This window comes from Trachemys scripta, chromosome 14, assembly GCF_013100865.1.
Source record: "Trachemys scripta elegans isolate TJP31775 chromosome 14, CAS_Tse_1.0, whole genome shotgun sequence".
NCBI classification, from domain to species: domain Eukaryota; kingdom Metazoa; phylum Chordata; order Testudines; family Emydidae; genus Trachemys; species Trachemys scripta.
Window position 1 is genome coordinate 6,083,148 of NC_048311.1, and position 24,314 is coordinate 6,107,461.

General features: G+C 47.8%; 2 protein-coding genes across 8 annotated transcripts in view; both read right to left on the reverse strand.

Annotated features, from left to right (window-relative positions):
- LOC117887172 (zinc finger protein 501-like) overlaps nt 1–24,314 on the reverse strand; it is a 1,015,593-nt gene that overhangs the window by 504,847 nt on the left and 486,432 nt on the right. The gene's annotated exons all lie outside the window — the stretch shown is intronic.
- Nucleotides 12,711–22,439, reverse strand: LOC117887144 (zinc finger protein 883-like). Of its 7 annotated transcripts, none has more exons than XM_034789429.1 (4): nt 21,431–22,439; nt 20,535–20,699; nt 16,481–16,579; nt 12,711–16,128 (listed from the first exon to the last, which is right to left on the reverse strand). In XM_034789429.1, exons 1-4 carry the CDS (start codon nt 21,453–21,455, stop codon nt 14,507–14,509), a joined length of 1,911 nt encoding a protein of 636 aa, XP_034645320.1. In that variant the 5' UTR covers nt 21,456–22,439; the 3' UTR covers nt 12,711–14,506. The 7 variants fall into 7 exon arrangements, with proteins under 7 accessions (XP_034645320.1, XP_034645319.1, XP_034645323.1 ...); XM_034789428.1 differs by having other exon boundaries at nt 12,711–16,131; XM_034789432.1 differs by having other exon boundaries at nt 12,711–16,131; nt 20,535–20,789.

Consider the following 24,314-nt stretch of genomic DNA (forward strand, 5'->3'; position numbering starts at 1 on the left):
CAAAGAAGCTGCTTTGGGAGCTCCCCCTGACAATGTCCCCAGGGGAGTGCGGGGACTAGGCAGAGGCAGGAACTGGCTTTTCCTCTCCCAGCTCCTCATCTTGTCCCAGGAAAGTCAATCTGCCCTGGGGTGCTGCAGGGAATGGGGCCGGGCAGGGCTGGAAGCCGGGACCTCCCTCCCCACTGATTGCTCCTGCTGCCCCTTCCAGTCTCTATCCCTGTCTCCCTCCTGCCCCCTCCCCTCGGGCTGGGAGACTCGGTCCCTGGCCCGGCCCGGGGCATTCGCTCTCCCGGAGCTGGCTCGGCTCCTGCAGGCGCTCAGAGGAGCAGAGCCGGGGGGGGGGGTCAGGGAGGGCAGCAGCTCTGGGACTCGCAGACCCCCGCCCAGGAGCAGAGCTGGAGCAAGGAGGGGCCGTTGGTGCAGCGTCACTTTCCTGCCCGGCTCCAGCCCTTCCCCCCGGGTCTCTCCCCTCACCTGCAGGCTCTAGCTCAGGGGCTGGTGTCCGCAGAGCCCGGGGCTGCCCCAGTGGCTGGTTCCAGCCCCTGCAGAAAGTCCCCGATGCAGGCTGCAGTGGCAGCAGCAATACTGATGACGATCTGACCCAGGAAGCTCAACACCGAACATGCTCAACAGCGAGACCGAGAGAGCAGCATCCTCTCCCGGATCACTAAACAGACTAGGGACCGAATGGCTAGGTAGCAGTTCTGCAGAAAAGGACCTAGGGGTCACAGTGGATGAGAAGCTGGATATGAGTCAACAGTGTGCTCTTGTTGCCAAGAAGGCTAACGGCATTTTGGGCTGTATAAGTAGGGGCATTGCCAGCAGATCGAGGAACGTGATAGTTCCCCTTTATTCGACATTGGTGAGGCCTCATCTGGAGTACTGTGTCCAGTTTTGGGCCCCACACTACAGGAAGGATGTGGAAAAATTGGAAAGAGTCCAGCGGAGGGCAACAAAAATGATTAGGGATCTGGAGCACATGACTTATGAGGAGAGGCTGAGGGAACTGGGATTGTTTAGTCTCCAGAAGAGAAGAATGAAGGCGGATTTGATAGCAGCCTTCAACTACCTGAAGGGGGGTTCCAAAGAGGATGGAGCTTGGCTGTTCTCAGTGGTGGCAGATGACAGAACAAGGAGCAATGGTCTCAAGTTGTAGTGGGGGAGGTCCAGGTTGGATATTAGGAAACACTATTTCACTAGGAGGGTGGTGAAGCACTGGAATGCGTTACCTAGGGAGGTGGTGGAGTCTCCTTCCTTGGAGGTTTTTAAGGCCCGGCTTGACAAAGCCCTGGCTGGGATGATTTAGTTGGGAATTGGTCCTGCTTTGAGCAGGGGGTTGGACTAGATGACCTCTGGAGGTCCCTTCCAACCCTGATATTCTATAATTCTATGATTCTATGGTGGTCACAGCTGATGAAACCCCATATAAATATGACACACGGATCCAGCCAGAATCCTTCTCTCCTTCATAATGGAGAGAAAACTCCAGAGGGAATAAACCAGAGACAGAGCTGCAGAGAAACGTGCCCTGTACGACCCCAACCTCCTTTGCTGCAAAATATGGGAGGAGTATGGGAAATGGCAGGAAGAGTGTGACGCACGTGCCTGGGGTGGCACATGCTAAGGGGCGGCATTCCGTCCATTCTTGGGGCAGCAGAGTCCAGGAAGCATTTTTTTTTTCGCTTTGGCAGTTCGGACGGCGGCAGTCCAAGTGATTTTTTTTTTTTTTTTTTTTGCTTGGGACGGCAAAAATGGTAGAGCTGACCAACTGGCACTCTGCTCTGAATATGGAAAATGCTAAGTGCTCTGGAGCAACAGGCCCTGAGTGCCTCCAGCTGGGCACCCACAACCAGAGGACACTTCTGACCATTTTGACTTTAATCACAGTTTCCAATCTGCAATCTGGAGATTATGATGCCATGTCCCCTGTCACAGGTGCTGTGAAGATACATTTATTAATGTTTGTGAAGCACTCAGATATGTCATGGGAAACACCCAGGAAGAAATTAATAATTTTGTATTCAGTGCAGGGTTTGGATTTGAATGATAAAAAGCAATACTGAATAGCTACCAACTTGCTGTATGGACAACTTTCAATCTGGCATTTAAGACCTTTTGAGTGTTTGATTTTATAAACATAATGTTATTTTAATCTATTATTTATTATTTCTTTATTGTCTGATCATCTGCCATGTAAAATCAATAGCAATATCAAAGTCCCTAGTGGCGTCTCTGGCCTTTTTAGAAGGGTCAAAACTTTGCTTGGGGTAGGAGGTTTGGCAGGGACAAGACAGAGGTTTTGGCAATAAAAGAAGTGTTCAGCATGTGGTGGAAAGGCTTTCCCAAACAGGAAGGCTTGGCAACACTTCCTAAAGATGGTCAGACTCTGGATTCAGCTGAGCTCCTATAGAAGTTCCTAGATCGCCTACACAGAAAATGTTTTATCCCCCGTTCTCACCTGCTTCCTCCTAGGCTTAGTGACCTGCACTATCCCAGAGGGCTGCAGCTGTGTGGTGGTTCAGAGATTGAAACTTCAGCCTTTGACATACTTTTGAAAATGTCAGGACCTTAAAGTGGCATCAGGAGCTGACTGGAAGGCAGTGGAGGCACTTGAGCACAGGCCTGATGTGCTCACAGCAGCCTGGGCCTCAGAGCAGACAGGCAGCTGCATTTGGTACCAGCTGGAATCTATGCATATTCAGCCTCAGATACAGGGATTTGCACTAATCAAGCCTGGAGTTGGCAAATACAGGGTTCACTGCGGCCAGTTACCTGTCTGGGGGGAAGGTAGGAAGTTTCCTAGCAAGTTAACGGTGAAAGGTGGCATTTTTGAAAACTTATACCTAAATTCTTTACCATCCTTTGGCAAGCCTAGCCAAAGTCACCACCTGGAATTGAAGCTAGAAGGAAAGAAGAAGTTATCAAAGGATGGCGGTAACATACCTCTTGCAGGGTGGAATGGGGCCAGTGTGCAGTGTCTCTGACACTTATTCCTTGATCTTGTGTATAAAAAAAGAGGCAGTGCCAGATTAAGGAATAAGATAACTAAGATACAGTTTAGGACCGCACAATATGAAGGGCCTCTAAAAAAGAAAAAACTGACTCCATTTCAAATTTTATCAAATTCGGTTGATAAATAAAGGAGATATGGGAAAAAGAAGTTTCTCTCTAAATATAGACATTTTTGTTCAATTATGACAAAAGTATACACATCTGGCTACACAAATACCCTTACCCTTCACTAATTGTTCATTATTGACAGGTGAGAGGCCAGGGCTGAGAAAAAAAGGATAATTGCACTAGTAAAATTAGTATTTCTATGAGTAAGTGTGCTATCAGTCACCTAAGGCAGCATTTTGATGGCCAGCTGCTACTGGTAAAATTCTGACTGTGCTTTCATAATTTATTTAAATAAATAAATAATCTCACTGCTGATAAAATCGTGAAAAAATGTGAAGTGGGAGGCGGCAGTGTCATGAAGCAATCCTGCCAAGCTCATTCTTGCATGGGATTTGTCCTAGAGTGACATCAGGTATAGCATCCCCCTTGGCTGGTAATAGCCAGAAGGCTGCCATCTTTTGTTTACGGTCCAGCATGCTCAGTCGTATATTATCTTCACTCCTGTTTGTCTTTGTTTTCTTAAGTGTTAGTGTGGCCTTCCTTCTTTTGATCTGTACTTACATAGAATTGTGTATTTTAGTGTGCACGCCGCTTTCTGCTTCATGCGCTATCCATGCTTCACATGATTGAGTTTGCAGGTGATCGTTTTATGGACTTGGGTCGAGTGGTTCTTGAAGAGGATACATTTGTGCTGGCTTCCCTCTGTCAATTTCAGGAACCTTCACTGTATTTTTATAGTATGGCAAAAGAAAAATCCCAACAATTCATTGTTTTATAGTGAAAATTAATTCTGAATAAACATTTGTAAATATATATTATATATAGTCTGGATAAACTTTATGTTTTCCTAACAAAATTAATCAAATGTTTTTTCATTTATTCATATGAAAAGGATAATTTTCCTTATTCATTGTCTAAAAAAATTATATATCCTCTCTTGTTTTCCTGTGAGAACATAGACAAAATAGCACTAACTTTCACAGAAGTATCCTGGTAAAATAACACAAGTTTTTGGCATATATATATTAATACAAATATTGTTTGTTGTTAAATAGATATATAAATCTCAATATTTATAATATACAATTAAATTTTTACTGGTTTTAATAAAAACTTTCTGCTACTAATTTTAGTACCAATATTAGGTAATTCAGCATAACCTTCTATAAAAACAAAACAAATAAATTTATTGGAAAAATACAACCCGCATACAATTTTCTGATGGTTTGCTTATTACCTGGGTGTAATTCATATCAATATAATTAATAGTTGAGCTTTAAGCTTGTGGGTTATCCACATCCTATATCCTCTATTGCCTCTTGTATCCTCTATTGACATCTTCTATCCTCTTAAGACTCTCATTGCATATTCAGACAAGGAATTCCACAATTTAGATGCCCCAACAGAGAAGAAAAATTTCCTGAGAACTCTTCTAGTAAATTTTATTATTTATTGTATTGTTTTTATTTTGTATTTTTATATTGCATTGTTTACTTCCACTTTACTTACATATGCACATCCAATGTCTTTTCTGTGAAAATAATACATACTTTTTTTTTATGGTATGGGGCTTCTTTCACTTGATAGCTTCGGGCCTCAGAATGTCATAATCCAGCCCTGAAAAGAGGCCAACATTTTCCAAAGTGCCTGTGAATTTTGGGTGCTCCAGCGTTTTTGCACCTAAATTCAGACACGGGAGTCAGATTATCAGAGGAGAAAATATTATAAATCACAATTCAATTAACGTACAAAGTCTGAAATCCTGGCCTGTCACCTTAGACATTTGTCAAGGCAAATGTTGCCCAAGAAATAGGGCCAAATTTTGCCATCATTTGCTCCGGATTTATACTCCACTAACTCCAATGGCCGCAACTGAGTTAGCATGGATTTATACTGGTGAGAGAGAGTAGGACATGGCACCAAATACTTTCAATGGTTGATAGTCATCAATAAAAGTGAATAATAACACAATAATAAAATAAATAACAAACACGTGATAATGTCAATAGTAAGTCCATGATAATTAATGAATTGACTATAAATCTATAATATAATATTATCATGAGAATAATCATTCATTGGTGATCCTTCAAATATTTTAATTATAATAATGTGTAATTATTCCCCATAAATCTCTGTGGGGTAGCAGGAGTCTATTATAAGTCCATAAAGGTGCTGTAGCATCTTGATTGCCAATGAGCAGCCAGGTTTTTTCATTCACATAGGGGAAGGAACTGATCATAGTCATGCATAGTTGGGTAATGGGGTCTGTCACAATGAGCACCCCTCATTTGCATGCCAGCCAATATATAAGAGGGCAGCAGGTGTGGCAGGAACTGAAATGAGCTGAGCCGTCCCAGAGTGGAGCCATGGCAGGCGCCCAGGCAGGAAGGAAGAAGGTGGCTCAGGCTCAGAGGAGAAAGTGGCCCTTATGCAGAAGGATGCACCCAAAGCCCAAGTGGAGGATGCTCCAGCCTCAGGAAGGGCAGCAGGAGACAATCAGAGCCAGCAAGGAGCAGCCTGGTGAAGAAATGCTCCCACTCCCTGTATGTCTCCAGAATCCTGTGCCAGCTGCACCAGGGCAAGGTGCGCATGTCAGGCAAGGCCAGAAAGCTGATGAAATCCTTTGTGAGTGACCTCTACAGCTGGGTGTCCACAGAGGCCGAGCAGCTGAGGCTGAACAGCCATCTCCCCACCATTGGGTCGTCGCAGCTCCAAGCCACCCTGGAGCTGGTGATGCCTGAGCAGCTGGCCAAGCACTCCGCCATTCCCATCTTCAGGCGTTCCTCCTAGAGGCATGTCCTTCCCCTTCTCCCTGTGCGACATCCTGGCTGGGAAGAGAGTGAGAACAAGAGGGGAGAAGAGAGAGGAGCAAATCCCAGCCTGAGAGAGATCTTGTCACCTGTTCGCCTGGCTGAAGAGCTGACCTTGCCCTGAAATCTGCATAGCTGCTCCTTGCCCAGGGGACAACTTTGCACACAATTCCTCAGACATGAGCGAGTCTAGAGGCTGAATTAAAGAAGAGAGACATTTAATCTGGGAAAACAAGATCCTGAATGGGAGAGAAGTTTCCTCATTTAGAAGAAGAAATCAGTGTGATCCAACTGAATCAGCCAGAAACTTTTGTGTGACATCAACAACAGGGGAAGGAGCAGAGATTTTAACTGGGTAGATTGTATAGGAAGGGCCATAATCTAATGCAAAGTATTTAACACCATGCAGTTGCAATAAATCAGGCCATAGAGCAACAATATTTTGCTGTTGCATGTTTCATTTATCTCTGGGAATATGATGGGGTGAATTCTGCTTTGGGATTTCATTTAAAATGCTTGGGAATCAGAGTTGTGGGTTTCTGCTACCTTTTGTAATAGCTTTTCCTTGTAAAATAAAAGAACAATCATTCAGAGGCATAAGGGCTGAAACCTCCTAAAGGGCTTTTACCACAGAGATCTCTCGCTGTCCTAATCAGGGAGTATTAGGCTTTTAAAACGCCAGCTCCTGTTCATGAAGCTGTAGAAGCTGTTTAAATTCCTACAGAGGTATTAAGCTAGTTTAGAATTAGCTAACAAAAGTGGAGGCTGTGGAGTGTCTGCAGATGGTCCTGAAGGGGGTGAGGGTGGGAAGCTGAATGGGGCTGAGCCAGAATGACACCAACACCTGCAAAGCTACAGATCTTACCTTGCCACTAAATTCCTGCAAAAGGCTGCACTGAACCTGTCAGATCACAGGCTTTGTTACCCAGCTCGGTTGCATGCCATGGTATCACACTGGCTGAGCTACAGGGCAGTGAGGTTGGAAAGCTCATTGCAGGGCCGTGATATCATGGCATGCAGGTAAAAATATCCCAGCCCTGTGGCACCGTGCAGGCCTGTTACACTGCTCTACAGCCAAAATGTTTCTGAAATAAATGTAGTCAAACTTTACTAATTCTGGGTCACTGAGAATGAAAATGATGCTTAAAATTGTTGATAGGCTCTAGTTTTCAAGATATGTTATTGGGTCAGTATATACGACCCTTGACTTGGGAATGGCGGAGGATAAGTGAGTTATAAAGGGAAGGGATCTCAATTTAAACCAGAAATGACTAAAATACATCTTTGATTGGATCTATGAATAAATCTATGACTGGGTTTGGACAGTACTTGCTTTTTAGGCAAAACAATGAATGATGCAATCTGAAGCTGGTATTGTGTCATACATTATATGAATTGCATCATTTTATTCTTAGGCCTTGGCTACACTTACCAGCTAGTTCGACGGCTGGAAATCGAAGTTCTGGGTTCGACTTATCGCGTCTAGTCTGGACGCGATAAGTCGAACCCGGAAGTGCTTGCCGTCGACTGCGGTACTCCAGCTCGGCGAGAGGAGTACCGCGGAGTCGACGGGGGAGCCTGCCTGCCGCGTGTGGACCAAGGTAAGTTCGAACTAAGGTACTTCGACTTCAGCTACGTTATTCACGTAGCTGAAGTTGCGTACCTTAGTTCGAATTGGGGCGGGTAGTGTAGACCAAGCCCTAGAAGTCATGGATGATACAATCATAACAAAGCTTACATCACTCTGCTGAACAAATTGCCCTATATCAGCTCTAGAAATCATACAGTGTCGTTCTCTCTTATTTGTCAGTGTTTGATTTTGCAAAGGGACACATTTCTGTTTAGCCAAAGTGAGCAGAGATGCCTCGTACTTGTGTGAACAGTGCAGATAACTTCTGCTATGTTTGTGGTGAAGTGACTTTTGCATCACAAAAGCGCAGTATAACCACTATTTTTAAGAAAGCCTATCACCTTTCTTTTTGCTGCAAAACTGGAGATCAGGACAAGAGGTGGGCCCCACACATATGCTGCAACACTTGTGCAACAAATCTTCGCCAGTGGTTGAACAGGAAAAGGAAATCTATGCCTTTTGCAGTGCCAATGATTTGGAGAGAGCCAACAGATCATACTAGCAATTGTTACTTCTGCATGGTGCCTCCAGTTGGGAAAGATGTGTCAAAGAAGAAAAAGTGGACTGTGCATTATCCAAACATTCTATCAGCTATACGCCCGGTACCCCACGGAGAAGGACTGCCGGTTCCTGATGCACCAGAATCATTCTCACTTGAGTCAGACGAGGAAGAGGATGAAACTTCTGGTCCTGAACCATCAATGTCACAGGACCCACATTTTCTCCCATCCTCCTCCTCTGAACCACATCTCATAACACAAGGTGAACTGAATGACCTTGTCAGGGATTTGGAACTACCCAAGAGTAAGGCAGAGCTGTTGGGCTCCAGACTACAGCAGTGGAATCTCCTGGCAGGTGATGTTAGGGTTTCCATGTTCCGTGACCATCAAAAGGATCTTGTCCCATTCTTCTTCATGGAAGGTGATCTTGTAGCCTGCAACAACATCAATGGTGTGATGGCAGCCCTCAACATTGTTCACGATCCAGATGAGTGGAGACTGTTCATTGATTCATCAAAGACGAGTCTTAAAGTTGTTTTACTGCATAATGACAATGTTTTGCCATCAATTCCAGTTGGTCATGCAGTCCATATGAAAGAAACCTATGACAACATGAAACAACTTTTGAGGTGCATAAACTATGACCAACATCAGTGGCAGCTTTGTGGTGATTTGAAGGTTGTTGCTCTCTTGCTTGGTCTGCAGACTGGATACACAAAGTACTGCTGTTTTCTCTGCGAATGGGATAGTCGGGCAAGAGATTCCCACTACATCAAGAAAGATTGGCCACTCCGACAGTTATTGGAACCTGGGAGGAAAAGTGTTCAGCATCCACCACTTGTTGAATCAAGGAAGATTTTGTTACCACCCTTACACATCAAGCTGGGTCTGAGGAAGAACTTTGTCAAGGCCATTGACAAAACACAAGCAGCTTTCAAGTACCTCTGTGGAAAATTTCCAAGGTTAAGTGAAGCTAAGATAAAGGAAGGTGTCTTTGTTGGTCCTCAGATTCGTGAACTTCTTCGAGATGATGCATTTGACCATGCACTGCGTGGCAAGGAAAAAACGGCATGGAAAGCCTTCCAGTTAGTGCCAATAAATTTTCTCGGAAACAACAAGGCAGACAACTACAGGTTGTTGGTGGAAAACCTCCTCAAGGCATACAAAAGCCTTGGTTGCAACATGTCACTAAAGATACATTTTTTGCACTCTCATCTAGATTTTTTTTCCAACAAACTGCGGAGTAGTGAGCGACGAGCATGGCGAGCGATTTCACCAGGACATTGCAACAATGGAGAAACGCTATCAGGGCAAATGGAGCCCATCAATGCTTGCAGACTATTGCTGGACAGTGACAAGAGATGCTCCATTTAATGAATACAAGAGACAAGCCAAGAAGCGCCAAGTAGACACTGAATAGGACTAAACTATGTACAGAACAGTTTTTTGCCTTTTGTTTCATAATAAATGTTATTTATATAACCCTTTTGCTGATTTTTAAAGTGTTACATAAACAGGATAGGTGAAATATTATCATGTAAAGCAACCATAAACACATGAAAAGACCTAGGTTTACAATTTATGATTAAAACTCTACTACCTACACAATATACATAGACATAAAATGTAAAAACTTAAATATCTTAGAAACAGTAGCCAATCAGTTGTTTTGTCATATTTGAATTCAGCACATCAAAATACATAATAAATAGCACATTTTATCTCTGAAGCAGATGACTTCTCAAAAATTGTAGACCGGTGTTATCGGTCCTTTGGTCAAAATGGCATTGAGGCTGGTGATGCCTCCAGCCTCTGTCTGAACTGTTGTTATGGGGTCCGTATGGTTCTGTATCGTGCTCCTGCCATCTTGTTCCTATCCCACACTACCACCCCTACATTGGTGCCCCTGGGCAGCCAGGGAGCTAATTCAAGCTGCTGTTGTCCTCCCTGGAAGAGGGGTAGGTGAAAGGTGAAAGCCAGCTTTGGCACAGCTGGCAGCTTGGCCAGAGCACAGGTGGCTGGCTACACCAACCTGTCACATGGTCATAGGAGACATCAGCTTCAGTGTTTGGAGATGGGCGGCACTGGGTGACCAACAGGGGGCCTGGATTATGCTTCCTTGGGGGTCAAATCCCTTCAGCATTCAGGGAGCTCTGCCCTCTGGAAGATGCTAACCACTGCCCCAGAAGCATAGGTACTGGAGCTAGGGGTGCTGCAGCACCCCCTGGCTTGAAGTGGTTTCCATCATACACAGGGTTTACAGTTTGGTTCAATGATTCTCAGCACCTCCACTATACAAATTGTTCCAGCAGCCTTGCCCAGAAGCCTGTGAGAGGGTCACATTCCCATATTGCTGACCCAATGGGATAGGATGAGCTGCTGCTGCTACAGGGAAGCCTGAACACATCCAAGCAGAGTGCCTGCTGACTTAGCATCCACCTAGCACCTGTTCCTGTGTCTGCGGCTGCCTGACTCGAGAAGGCAGGGGTGGGAGTAACAGAAATCACACCAGGGAAGAGCCTTACCAGGGGATCCAGGATCAGACGCCAGCCAGGAGACCCTGGGACTTGGCCTCAGTTGGCCCAGCGCAGGCAGAAGGATCCTGGGCAGGACCCTGGTTAGTGAACCTCAGCTGGAGGTACTTCAGACTGAGTCTGGCTGGCACAGCCCAGGCCAGGCCAGAGTTTTAAAACTATTTAGTCATTGCTGTGCTCAGTGTTACAACACCTAACTGACTTAGGAATCTAAATCAGGTTTTCAAAAGGGATTTAGGCGTTTAGGAGCCTAAATCCCCATGAGCAATTGATAGGATTTAGACTTAAGTGCCCACATCCCTTTGAAAATAAGACATGGGCTCCTAAATCAGTTAGGTGTTGCACATTGAGTGCAGCAATGCCTAAATGGCTTTTAAAATCTGGGGCCAAATCTCCAGGGAGTGATTCCCCGTTTTCTTTCTGTTTGCTTTCAGGGGGGCATCAGCAGGACACGGAGAGGAATGTGCAGTGAGAACACATCATCCACCCCGTGCGGTGCTCTGTCCCCCTCCACTTGTGGAAAGGCCACACATAGACATCAATGAGCCTGCTACAGCTGTGGCTAGCACAACTGGTCTTTTAGCTCCGACACTGGGGGACCATGTTTTTACAGCAAGAGTTCCTAGCTTTGCTCCCTGCTGTTGACAACCCCCTCATGGGGGTGGCCTTACAAACAGACCCAAGAAATCCCCCTCCTCCAGGTATTTGACTCCTTGGGTTAATTTGCCTTTGTCTTCCTGGTGATAATCTGGCTTGTTTCAGGACACAGAACACAGAATGGTACCCCCACTTGTTTAGCCATCATCTGATTCCTGGTGAAATGCAAGCCTGTGACATCACAGCTGTGAGCTCTATGGCTGAGCTGGAGGAAGGCATGGGAGCTGGAGTGTGAATGCCTGTGACGTTACAGGTGTGCATGGGAGCTGGTGTAATTTGGCCAAGAGAAGCAAGAACATACGAACAGCCATACTGGCTCAGACCAAAGGTCCATCTATCCCAGTATCCTGTCTTCTGGAAGTGGCCAATGCCAGGTGCCCCAGAGAGAATGAACAGAACAGATAATCATCAAGTGATCCATCTGCTCATTCCCAGCTTCTGACAAAGAGAGACTAGGGACACTATCCTTGACCATCCTGGCTAATAGCCATTGATGGAACTATCCTCCATGAATTTATCTAGTTCTTTTTTTAACCCTGTACAATAAGTAACCTTCCCCCCCAATCCTGTACCCCCATCTCCTGTACCTTATCTCCATGGGAGGGTGGAGGGGGGTGACGATGACACTACAGAGCTCAGGACTGAGGGAGCTTGCTGTCAGCAGTTTCTGTCTCAACTTGCTAATCTACTTAAAAAGGCAATGTATTTACAGGGGCGTAAATATTACAGATGCAACGTGCATCTCTCTCTCTCACACAGGGTGTGTCTCTGTCTCTCTCTGCCATGCTGTCTCCCCTCCCTCCATTCGTGCTGCCTTGTAGAGTGTGAGGTTACATTAACAACAATATGTTAACCATTGAGGGCTCAGCCGAGTGCTAGTTCATCATTTAGCAGTAAGGCATTCCTTGGGAAATATCCCACCCTCTGGCTTCACCACCTCAACCAAGCTTCACAATCATCATTGCTGTGTACAGTATTAAATTGTTTGTTTAAAACTTATACGGTGTCTATGTGTGTATATATATATTAAAATATAGTCTTGTCTGGTGAAAAAAATTTCCCTGGAACCTAACCCCCCATTTACATTAATTGTTATGGGGAAATTGGATTCGCTTAACATCGTTTTGCTTAAAGTAGCATTTTTCAGGAACATAACTACAACATTAAGCGAGGAGTTACTGTATAATGTTATTCCCCTGTTAATATTCCTGTGACATTGGTTTATTAGTATTAATGCTTTTTGTATATTTATTTTTATTATTTCATTATCAATTACAGTAAAAAACTGTGTTATCTGGCACTTTACCAACAGGAAAGCTCTATTAACAGGCATTTCTGATCTCTCCCAATACAAATCTTCAATCTAGTAACTGGGACTAGTATATTGCCCAGGAGGTTATGCAATTGCACATTCTACACTCTACTTTTATGCAAAAGAGGCAGAAGACAAGTCAGCAAGGTGATATCAGAGATTTATTCAAAAAAGCAGCTTCTAGGGTGTGTCATAGGGTCATTACAGATTTAGCCCCATTTCCTACACCTTCTACATCTACAATGATAATTTATGTTGATAATGGTGATCCTGAGGCACTGCAAGATCCTGAAGTGCCTTCTGAATCATCAAAGAAAGATGAAATTATATTCAGTATAGTTTTAGTGTTAAGTGGATTTTTTGTGTTCTGGGTGTATGCCATCCGCTGCCCTTAGTGATATGTAGTGTCATAAGATAACCTACTGTATAGAACATTTTACCTGTATACACCTAAGTGCTTCAAGAAACCAACCACTCTGCAGTGCAGTACTGCTACTGGATTGGTGAGTACCTGTCTACTATTTTATACTTTATTCATTTTATTGTATTCTAATTCTTTGAAAATTGGTATTCCATTGTAAGTATAACTCTTAGTTAACTGGAATATTTGATTAACTGGCACCTCCTATTCCCCCAACATGCCAGATAACAAAGCTTTTACTGTACTTTCAGTTACTTTCCCATCTCAAATAGGTATATCTTTTGTGTACATGTACACATGTATACACACACCTTTCCTTGATAAGTCCCTAAGGAGCTGTGCCAGCATTTCAGCCATCATACAATTATTTTATTTTGATTTATAAAGTTTCCCTTGGGAGCTTTCTCAAACCACATATGCCTGCAGTTTAAAATAAAAAAGTATAAAACAGAAAGATACCCATCAACTACAAAAAGGTTCCTGCTACTGGATTAACTCAAGTAACTTTCCAACCATTTCCCCCCCCATACACTGCAAGATACTTGGGTCTTCTTTAACGGTGTAAAATTATACTTGGAGTCCAATCCTTCCAACAAGCTCTAGAAAATATTCAAGAGGGAACGATCTTTTATTGGTCCCTGGGAGAGTCTTTTTTCTATTTATCTATTTTCTCCATACACATCCCTCTATCTGTCGGCTTAAGCATTTCCATACCGACCATAATCGTTGTATGTAAGAGAGCAGTATCAAACATCCAGCTGCCGGAAGTGTTTGTGTGCTTCCTCTGGCATGTCCAGATCCTGCAGAATCTAAGCTTTCATTTGTTAGGGAAGGGAACCTTCCAAACACCAGGTAAGTCTGGTTCAGAGGTGTCTGCAGAAAGCCCCGCCCCCTTTCCTCTTGCGGTGGGGTTTACGCTAAATCCCTATGGCACTGTACATGCCAGCCCGACTGTGTCATTGCTTGTCCTTGTAGCTGAGGGGATGGGGGGAAAGGGAGTAATGGCAGCATGACAGGTTTCAGAGTAACTGAACTGCTGCAGCAGAGGACATGCTGAGGGAAGACAGAAGGAGAAATACAGAGGCAGGGGAGGGACACCTGGAAAGAAGGGTGGGGAAGACACCCAAAGGGTGGGAAAAAGCAGCAGATTTTACCAGGAAGTGATGGCGCAAGTGACTAATGGTGGTCATTAGAAGTATCAGGATTGGCTTTCAGAGATGCTGAGACTCCAACTGAGGGGAATGCAGCATCCTAACCCTGCCCATCCTCCCTCTGCTTTGAGCAGGGGGTTGGACTAGATGACTTCCTGAGGTCCCTTCTAACCCTGATATTCTATGATTCCTTAACCCCCAGTCCCCAGACACTTAATACCCCTAGCAGCCAGCTGGCCCTCTCTGCTTCCCACCACCCCCAATCCTGCCCTCTGGGTGTCTCGGGAAACCCCAGCCGCAATGCCCTCCTCTAGTGTGGCTCCTGAGGCTGGTGGCCCGGGGAAGCGGTTAAGGGGACGGGGGATCTTTCAGTCCAGAGAGATGGATGCACTGTCTTGGCAGGAGGCAGAAGAGCTTGGTAGCTTGGCAGCCAATTCAACAGCACTTAAAAGGGGATGGCTGAGGTCTCCCCTGACCTGTCTGGGGTTTGCCAGACCAGGTGTAGGCCGAGGGTCACTGATCAGTTTGGGGTTGGTTATGGCTACCTCTTCGCCCCACAGCCGGGCAGCTGGGTACTCTTGAGCCCAATTCCATGCCCGCCCGCTGGAATCGATGAATGTATGGTTCATTTCTGCCATCCAGTCGGGGGGCTCGGAAAGCATCTCTGCCTCATGGACCCTCTCATGCCTCGTGAGGCTGGAGAGCTGAGTGAAGCTTTTGCTGCACGCGGAGCATTTAAACGGTTTCAGGTCCGTGTGGGTGATCTGGTGCCTTGCCAGGATGGAGTGCTTGACAAAGCTCTTCCCACACTGGGTGCATTTATGGGGCTTCTCAGCTGTGTGGTGTTTGAGGTGCGCCCGGAGATTCGATCTCTGAGCGAAGCGTTTACCACACTCCTCACATGTGTAGGGCTTCCCCCCTGCATGGCTAATCTGGTGGAGGAGCAGCTCTGAGCTCTGAAGAAAGCATTTCCCACAATCCGGGCAGGTGCTGGGTTTCTCGTTCGCGTGGATTCTCCGGTGCTCAGAAAGAGCTGAGCTCACCCCGAAGCTTTTCCCGCAGACGGAGCACTGATAGCATTTCTGCCCCATGTGGATTCTCTGATGTGTCATGAGGCCTCTGCTGTCCCTGAACCTTCTCCCGCAGTCAGGGCATTTGCAGAGCTTCTCGTCCGACGGAAGTCTCTGATGTGTGAGAAGGGGGGAACTTTCCATCTCCTCCTTTGCATGCACGTGCTTGTGTCTAGCTAAATGGAACCTCATGCTGAAGCTCTTCCTGCAGTCCGGGCACTCATAAGGCCTCTCTCCCGTGTGGGTCCGGTGGTGCCTCGTGAGGTCTGAGTTGTTACTGAAGCGTTTCCCGCAGTTGGGGCATTTATAGGGTCTCTCTCCTGTGTGGATTCTCTGATGGTGAATAAAGTTTGAGCTCTCACTGAAGCTTTTCCCACAGTCCAGGCATTTGTAGGGTCTCTCTCCCGTGTGCAGTCTCTGGTGGGTGATCAGGTGTGAGCTCACGCTGAAGCTCTTCCCACAGTCACTGCATTTGTAGGGCTTCTCTCCCGTGTGCAGCCGTTGGTGTCTAACAAGGGCTGATTTCTGGCTAAAGCTTTTCTCACAGTCGGGGCATTTATTGGGCCTCTCTCCAGAGTGGATTGTCTGCTGAACACTAAGTTCTGAGCTCTGTCTACAGCTCTTCCCAGACACAGTGTGTGTACCTCTATTTTCACCTCCTTTCCCTTCTCTCTGACAGGCTGAGATGTCTTTTGGTTTCTTGAGTCCTTCCCCACAGCAAGTGGGTTTTCTCTCTCCCTTCCCTGGCTGGTTTTTCTGATGTTTCTCCAGCCTGCGCTGACTCTCACAGGCTTCTCCCTGCTCATGACTCTGGGAAACATCCCTTTCAGCTCTTCCCAATAACATCCCAGGTGGTTCCACTTGCTCGGGACCTTCCTGCTGAGGGGTCTCCTCCTTGTTTTCCCTCACTGTCCTATAACCTGCTGGAACAGAGAGAATCCAGACAGGAGTCATTCCCTGTGCCGAGGAGACAGAGAACTTCAGAGAGGGGACCAGGAAGTGGGGGAACAAACCCAAATAACAAATGGAGAGACTGGAACATCAGGAGATGATCCCCTGGAGGAAATGGGGGAAGGGACATTCCCACCCAAACACTCCAGCTGTCAGGCAGGGTGGATGGGAAGCTATGATGAGTGACATCTGCGATGAGGATACGACCCCTGTGGGGGACAGTCCCGGGGAAGGCAGAACTGGGGGAACACATGGGGTGTTGGTGGGAATCCCTCATTTTTACTTCACTTGCTGATGGCTACCAAGTTAGTTTAACCTCACCTGAAATCTCCCATTCCTCACAGCCCTGGAGATCTGGGACCCACAGCTCTTTCTCTTGTTCCATCTGAGAGCTCAGATTGGAGTTGTCAATGAGTAATCCTGCTCAGGAGAAAACACACAAACAACTGAAATCAGGGTTTATTCCATTTCCTTACAATAAGGTGTTACACGGTGTTTTAACCCACACTATTCCATACTGAGGGGCATGGGATCCGAACAGATAGGAACCTGATCATGGAGACCCTTTGTGAGAGACAAATGCCTGCTGAGGAATGTATTGTTCCCCTTGTAGATTTTAAGGCCAGAAGGAATCATTATGGTCACTTCGTCTGACGTTAGGAGAGGCAGGGAACCAAAAGAGCATTCTAAAGCACACACTATCTATGAAATACAGAGCAACCCCCCCTCCAGGTCCCACTGGCGCCACGAGGCTAGCTTGGCTCCAGGCTTCCTGCCCACAAAAGAGAGAATCCCAGTTTGTTTTCTGAGTGTGGATTTTTCATGCAAGTTCCTTAAAACCAGATGCTCCCGGGTGAGGACATGGATGTTAAGTAGCCTCTTGTTGCATCTTGCAGAGCTTTGCTCTGACAATTCTGTACAAGATCTCCCCTCCCTCCACTGTTCATAGACTCCAAGGCCAGAAGGGACCTTTGTGATCATCTAGTTTGACCTACTGTAGGACACAGACCAGAGACCTGCCCCACAATAATTTGTGACAAAAAGTTCCTCCTCTACCTTGGTGGGTCCTGCACTTATTGGCGGATTTGCTCGCCTCAGAGATTCATGGCAACCCTCAGTGTGGCCACTTTCGTGGCTCAAATCTCCTGTTTTACTCAGATAACCTCATCACCAGCCAGCAGGGGGAAAAGGAAAGAGAACAATCCCTGTAGTCTCTGCTGATCCACCATGTGGGTTGGGGAACAGCCCAGAGACCTTCCCCTCTGGTGGAACCCACAGTCCAGGTCTAAAAATCGACCTAATGTTGTAGTGTAGACAAACCCTATTAGTTTCACTGGCCACAGCACGTCACCTTCGGCAACCTCGGCTGCTCTGCTCAGCCCCAAAGGCTGCTGCACTTCCAGGGACACTGATGACATGTGAGGTACTTGAAAAGTGCCCACGGTGAGATGGTTATGGATCTTAAGAGGTGCTGAAGCTAATGGGAACTGTGGCTGCCCAAGATGTCAAGTTGGGTTCCTAAAAAACGGAGGCTATCAGTGAGGCCACTTTTTAAAAATGTGTGCCATTAAATGGTCAGCTAAGAAAGATTTAACACAAGCATGACCTATTATTACAGGGTATTCTATTCTGGTGTACAGTTAGCAGCTAGGAAGACATTCATGTGCATTTGTCAGCTCCTAGAAGGACTTTAGCTTAAATTTGGAAGCTAAAAGCATAAATACTTTAAAGCAATTCCTTTCACTGCTTTGGGAAAGTTACTGTTAACTCTATGAGGGTCATTTCAGGGCAGTTCCCAGGAAAGAGGCAAATAAAGTTCATAACAAAACTTGGCAGGTGTCACAAAGTGGCACTGTTACACAGTCTCCAAACCCTTTTCCTAGGCATGTGAGCAAGTTTTGACTCTTGGGATGATATATTGTGCTTTGTTAGTTTTGGATTATGCCAGGCTTGGAGTAGAGGCAGCTTTGGGACAGGAGAAGCTGCGCGAGGAGCAGGAGAGATTGCTCTCTAAATACAGTCTGCTTGAGACAGAGCTGCTGTCTGGGAACTGGTGTGGGGTTGAGATTCCTAGGAGAAGGGATTGCCCTGCATGCAGTTTGACCTTCTCATGTCAGGATTGGTGTACTGCAATTTACCCCTACAGTGTATACAGACCGATTTCAAACTTAAAAGTACGTTGGTATAGCTCAGGGGTCAGCAACCTTTCAGAAGTGGTGTGCCGAGTCTTCATTTATTCACTCTGATTTAAGGTTTTGCGTGCCAGTAATACCTTCTAAAAACGTTAAAATGTCTCTTTCTATAAGTCTATAATATATAACTAAACTATTGTAGTATGTAAAGTAAATAAGGTTTTTAAAATGTTTAAGAAGCTTCATTTAAAATTAAATTAAAATGCAGAGCCCCCCGGACCAGTGTCCAGGACCCGGGCAGTGTGAGTGCCACTGAAAATCAACTCACGTGCCATAGGTTGCTTATCCCTGGTATAGCTCAAGTTCAGTGGCCACAGCATGTTACCTTGAGTCACCCATGTGTGATGAAAACTAGCTGGCTGAAAACCCTCATGGATAATCACTGATTTCTCCCCCTCTGCGAAGCCAACCTGCAAGACCTCGGACAACTGCTACTGCTTGACGGAGGGGCCAGGTTGGTGTCAGAAGGGGATACTGGTGTCAGAAAAGGAGGCATCCAGGCTGTTAGTGCAACTCTCTGTTCTGCTGTGATAACAAAACCACCCCTCAGAAGTGTATCTGAGTCCAGAGGGATAGAAATCCTGCTTGTACATGTAGCAGCATAATAATTAACGATATACACCCAGTGCTTAATTTGTAATGAAAGAGGTGCCGGGGCTCAAGCTGAGTAGCTGGAGAGTGGCGGCTGCTGGCTGGGCACCCAGCTCTGAAACCAGCACTGTTGTCAGCAGCAGCACAGAACTAAGAGTGGCATGGGACAGTATTGCCACTCTTCCTTCTGTGCTGCCGATGGCAGTGGTGCTCAGGGCTGCCCGGGCGGGGGGTGGGGGGTGGGCAAGTGGGGCAATTCGCTCCAGGTCCCACAGGGGCCCCCACGAGAATATAGTATTCTATAGTATTGCAACTTTTTTTTATGGAAGGGGCCCCCGAAATTGCTTTGACCCAGGCCTCCTGAATCCTCTGGGCGACCCTGGTGGTGCTGCCTTCCGAGTTGGGCAACTGGAGACCTGCGGCTGCTGGCCAGGAGCCCAGAGGTGTCGGTGCTATGAACTGCCAAGCCTCGAGGTGCCAGGGCTCAGCCGCGGCACAAATTAATCACTGCCTACACAATTATAGAAGACAGAAGTGACCATATGACAAATCTGTTTCACTAAAGATTTACTGTAGGATTTTGGCCACGAGGAAGTTGTTGTTGGCATGCCAGGTGACAGAGTTATATTACAGGGTGTCACACACGTGCATTTAAGATCGTAGGAAAAAACCCTGCAGTGTATAATACAAACATAGGAATTTCCAGACTGGATCAGACCCAGGTATGGACCTAGCCCAATATCCTGTCTCTCACAATGGCCAGCACCAGCTGCTTCAGAGGATGTTGTAGCTGTGTGGGATAATGTGCCCCCATATTAGGTCTTTTCCTGGTCTCTACTAGCCAGAAATTGGCTTCAGACCTGAAGTGTGATGTCCAATCCTTTTTTGAATCTTATTAAATTCTTGGCCTCAACAACTTCCTGAGACAATGAGTTCTGAGAGATAATATGTGACCATGTAATAAAACACAGTGTCCTAATGCTTACAGTGTCCTAATGCTTTAGAATGTGCGGGGCCCAATTCGAACATTTTCGGCGGGGCCCCGGCAGGGATGACTAAGAAAAAAAAACCCCACGTAAAAAAAACCCTTTCATTTCTTCCATGTATTATTTACTTTCCATAAGTATATAAATAATAACAAAATTATATATTACGTACATTGCGTAATGTATGCAGATGTATGTTAACCCTACCTAAAGTTCTTTTTTAAAAAGATGGGCCTGAATTAGAAATGAGCTCCGTTTCACATGTGTGGGTCCCCGCCACTCCCTGGGGGTGTGACGTGTGCACATGTGTGGGTCCCAGTTGCTCTCCCCCCCGCATTGAAGCAGGTGTGCAGGGTTACTGCCCTGGGAACTGCAGGGCACCAGTGGACATGGGGCTGGCTGGCTGGAGGCAGGGCAGGGGCTGGCTGGAGGTAGCGTCTGGCTGCAGGCCGGGCAGGGGGTGCAGAGCTGACTGGAGACAGGGGCTGGCTGCGAGCAGGGTGGGGGGTGCGGGCCTGGCTGGAGACGGGCTGGCTGTGGGCAGGGGGTGCAGCAGGGGCTGGCAGCAGACAGGAGCTGGCTGCAGGCAGGGTGGTGGGTACTCACCGGGAGGGCACCTTGGAGCAGCAGGACGCAGCCCAGGCCCAGCAGAGCAGCCGGGGACCCACCAGGCAGCAGCGGGAGCCCCAGGGCCAGAGGTCCGAGGAGCAGCAGCAGCAACAGGACCAGGAGGTGGCCCACATGGCTCCCGCAGCGCAGCAGCCCCGGCAACTGGAGGAGGAATTACACACTTCCCAGCCGGAGCCCATCAAAGCCGCAGCACCCTCTCGCAGGGAAGCCGGTTAACAAGCGGTTCCAAAACTGCTTTAAAATTTAACAACCGGTTTGTGCGAACCGGCTCCAGCTCACCACTGGCTGAGGGGGTTAGAGCCAGCCCCCAGCCCACCCTGTACAGTAAGTGCCCTCTCCTCCTCCCTCCTGGAGACAAGGGCTGGTGCGGGCAGGGCAGGGGGTGCAGCAGGGGCTGGCTGCGGGCAGGGGGTGTGGGGCTGGCTGAAGACAGGGGTTGGCTGCGGCCAGGGCAGGGGGGGTGGGGCTGGTGCAGGCAGGACAGGGGGCAGCAGCAGCAGCCTGGGGCTCGGGGGCTATTTAAAGGGCCCGGGGCTCCCCTGCTTCTATCGCCCCAGCCCTTTAAATAGCCGCAGGAGCCCTAGGGAAGGCGGGGTTCCCGCGGCTATTTAAAGGACGGGGCAGCAGAGGCAGCTGGAGCCCTGGCCCTTTAAATAGCCCCCAGAGCCCCCGCTACCCCAGGGCTCTGGGGGCTATTTAAAGGGCCCGGGCAGGGCCAGCTTTAGGCTGATTCAACCAATTCTCCTCTTTAGGGGCGCGGGGCCCTCTTAGGCGTGGGGCCTGATTCAGGGGAATTGGTTGAATTGGCCTAAAGCCGGCCCTGAATGCTTAAGCAAAAGGGGACAGTTAAAGATCCACAAGGGGTCCCTTACCTGTGACCTTTCCTGGCTTTCTCATGCTTGACTGGAGTGATGGTGTGCCACCCAGGAGCCACCCCCTGGTGGCATGCTCGGTCCTGCAGACCTGCAGCTCTTTCTTGCTCTCTTGCCGTCTTGCAATGATTACTCCCAGACCAGAATGCTCAGACCAACATTCCTCCTTTGTGGGGCTTATTTCATTAACTCAAAAGTACAAATCTTTAACCCTTCCTATCCATCCATCTTCTGTGAACCCGGGTGCTAATCCAACCAGGCACTCTCTCCTAAACTCACAAGTTCACAGCCTCCTCCTGGGCCTGTGTAATCATTCAGATAAGCTACCTGGCTCAGATTTAGGTGCCTATGTCCCAGTTTCAGGTGCCACCTTTATACAACCCCACTCTCACTGCACGTCTAAATTACTGCTGTAAAAGTTCCCTAGCTGCCTAAGTTCCTTTTCTGGTCATGCACACCGCTGCCTCCCTCTAGGCATCCAGACACTATCTCCTTTCTGAGCCCCAGCACGATCCCTGAACCAGGCTAAGCCAGGCAGGTGAATGCCTTACTTCCCTGCAAAGCCTGATCTGCTAGGTGTGCTCAGAGCATGCCTCAGCCAGGGGCCGTTCCAAACCCAGAGGAGAAAGTGCCCACTGTATGACTCAGAGCCCAGTAGTTAGCACTCAGCTGGGATGTGGGCCAAACAGGTTCAAACCCCCCCCCCCCCCCCCGCCTAAGGATCTGATCAGAGATTTGTATACACCCCCTTATTGCTCCTACTGCCCCATCCAGTCTCTCTCTCCTGCCCCCTCTCCTTTCGGGCTGGGAGACTCGGTCCCTGGCCCCGGCCCGGGGCGTTCGCTCTCCCGGAGCTGGCTCGACTCCTGCAGGCGCTCAGGGGGGCAGCAGCGCTGAGCTTCGCAGATCCCCGCCCGGGAGCAAAGATGGGTCACCCCTCCGGCTGGACACAGAGGGGCGGTAGGAAAGGGCTCTCCCCGCACAGACCCCGCTGGGGAGGGGAGGGGAGGGGAGGGGACGGGAGGAGCAGCTACTCCGGATGGAGCAACAGTGTCTGACCTAGGAAGTGCAGCCTGCATGCAGAAAGCAGTAGCAGCAGCAGCCTCCCGTCCCGCCCCCTCCCGTAGCAACAGCCAGGGCCCGCTATCGACTGCAGCTAATGAGCGCCTCTCCCTGCTCTCCCCAAGGGCAGAAGCGTGGCACAGGGGGGAATCCGGCCAGAACCCTTCTCGCCTGCCTGAACAGAGAGAAACCTCCAGCGCGAACGAAACAGAGACAGAGCCGCAGAGAAACCTGTCCCCTGTTGCCAGCCAGGGCTCGGGGCAGCCCCTGGGGCCAGGTGCCCATCAGCCCAGACCCCTTTATTTGGGGGGTCTCTGGAATCTCCTCTTTTCCTATAAAATCCACTCCCAGGCAGAGAGCTCTGGCTCATCCCTTGGGGCTGGGCAGGGCCAGCTCTAGTTTTTTTGCCGTCCCAACCCAAATTTTTTTTGGCTGTCCCCCACCCCAGCCCTGGGCTCCCCCCACTCCCTGCACCCTCTGCTGCCCCAGCCCTGGGCTCTCCCCCCCCCAACCAGCACCCCGTGCTGCCCCAGCCCTGGGCTTCCCCCCCACCTATCCCCCCTGCTGCCCCAGCCCTGACCCCCCACCCCCACCAACTGCACCCTCCTGCCACCCCAGCCCTGGGTCACTGGTAACTTGCTCCCAGGGTGTGTCATTCAGCAGGAATTTTGGACGTGCACAGAACACAGACAGGATTGGTTCCCATATGGTTACAGAACTGCAGTAAAGTGGAACAATTTTCAGCTTGTGATTGGAGGATATCTGGATGCATATTATAAGACTGTCCTACATAAATGAAGAAAAGTTGAGGTGCCTTTATTATTCTTTTGTTCCACTCTTCGTTTCTGTGGGGAATTTGCCAATGCAATATTGCTGTCTTCCTTTTAAACAAACAAAATTAAAAAAAAAAAGTCAATGACTGTTGAAAATAGCAATTCCAGTCCTAATAACTACTGGGAAGCATTTTTTGCTCAATTTTATCCTACTTTTTCTACAGCAAGTTACAGTGGATCAGTATATTTTATTTGGGAGAAATAAAGTAACAGCTACCCAAATTGAGCTTGAGCACTCCTGAATTTTGAGAAAAGCAACAGAGGGTCCTGTGGCACCTTTGAGACTAACAGAAGTACTGGGAGCATAAGCTTTCGTGGGTAAGAACCTCACTTCTTCAGATGCAAGTAATGGAAATCTCCAGAGGCAGGTATATATCAGTGTGGAGATAACGAGGTTAGTTCAATCAGGGAGGGTGAGGTGCTCTGCTAGCAGTTGAGGTGTGAACACCAAGGGAGGAAAAACTGTTTCTGTAGTTGGATAGCCATTCACAGTCTTTGTTTAATCCTGATCTGATGGTGTCAAATTTGCAAATGAACTGGAGCTCAGCAGTTTCTCTTTGGAGTCTGGTCCTGAAGTTAAAAAACCTGTAGGAGAACACTTCAACCTCCCTGGCCACACAATAGCAGATGTAAAGGTTGCCATCTTACAGCAAAAAAACTTCAGACTTTTTTTACAGATTCAGACTAACATGGCTACCCCTCTGATACCTGAATTTTGAGGGTATTCACAGGGCCGGCTCTAAGCACCAGCAAAGCAAGCAGGTGCTTGGGGCGGCACATTTGCAGGGGTGGCATGGGAGCTGTAGTTCTTTGGTTATCTCCCTGCCTATAGAGCCAGCCCTGGAGCAGGGAAATAACTACATTTCCCAGCATTCCCTTGGCCGCTATCAACAGGAAAGGGAGGGGGAGGTAGGTAGGTAGCTGAGACCTCATGCGGAGGCTTGCCGTGAATGGAGAGCTCACTGCTAGAACGGGGTGGCACTGTGAAC

Excerpts from the sequence above, each read along its gene's own strand:
- LOC117887144 (XM_034789428.1), bottom strand. The coding sequence starts at position 21,455 with ATGAGAAAGCCAGGAAAGGTCACAG. Across the intron at positions 20,700-21,430 it reads AAAGCCAGGAAAGGTCACAG|TTGCCGGGGCTGCTGCGCTG; the intron begins GTAAGGGACCCC and ends TTCCTCCTCCAG. Across the intron at positions 16,132-16,480 it reads TGAGGAATGGGAGATTTCAG|CAGGTTATAGGACAGTGAGG; the intron begins GTGAGGTTAAAC and ends TCTCTGTTCCAG.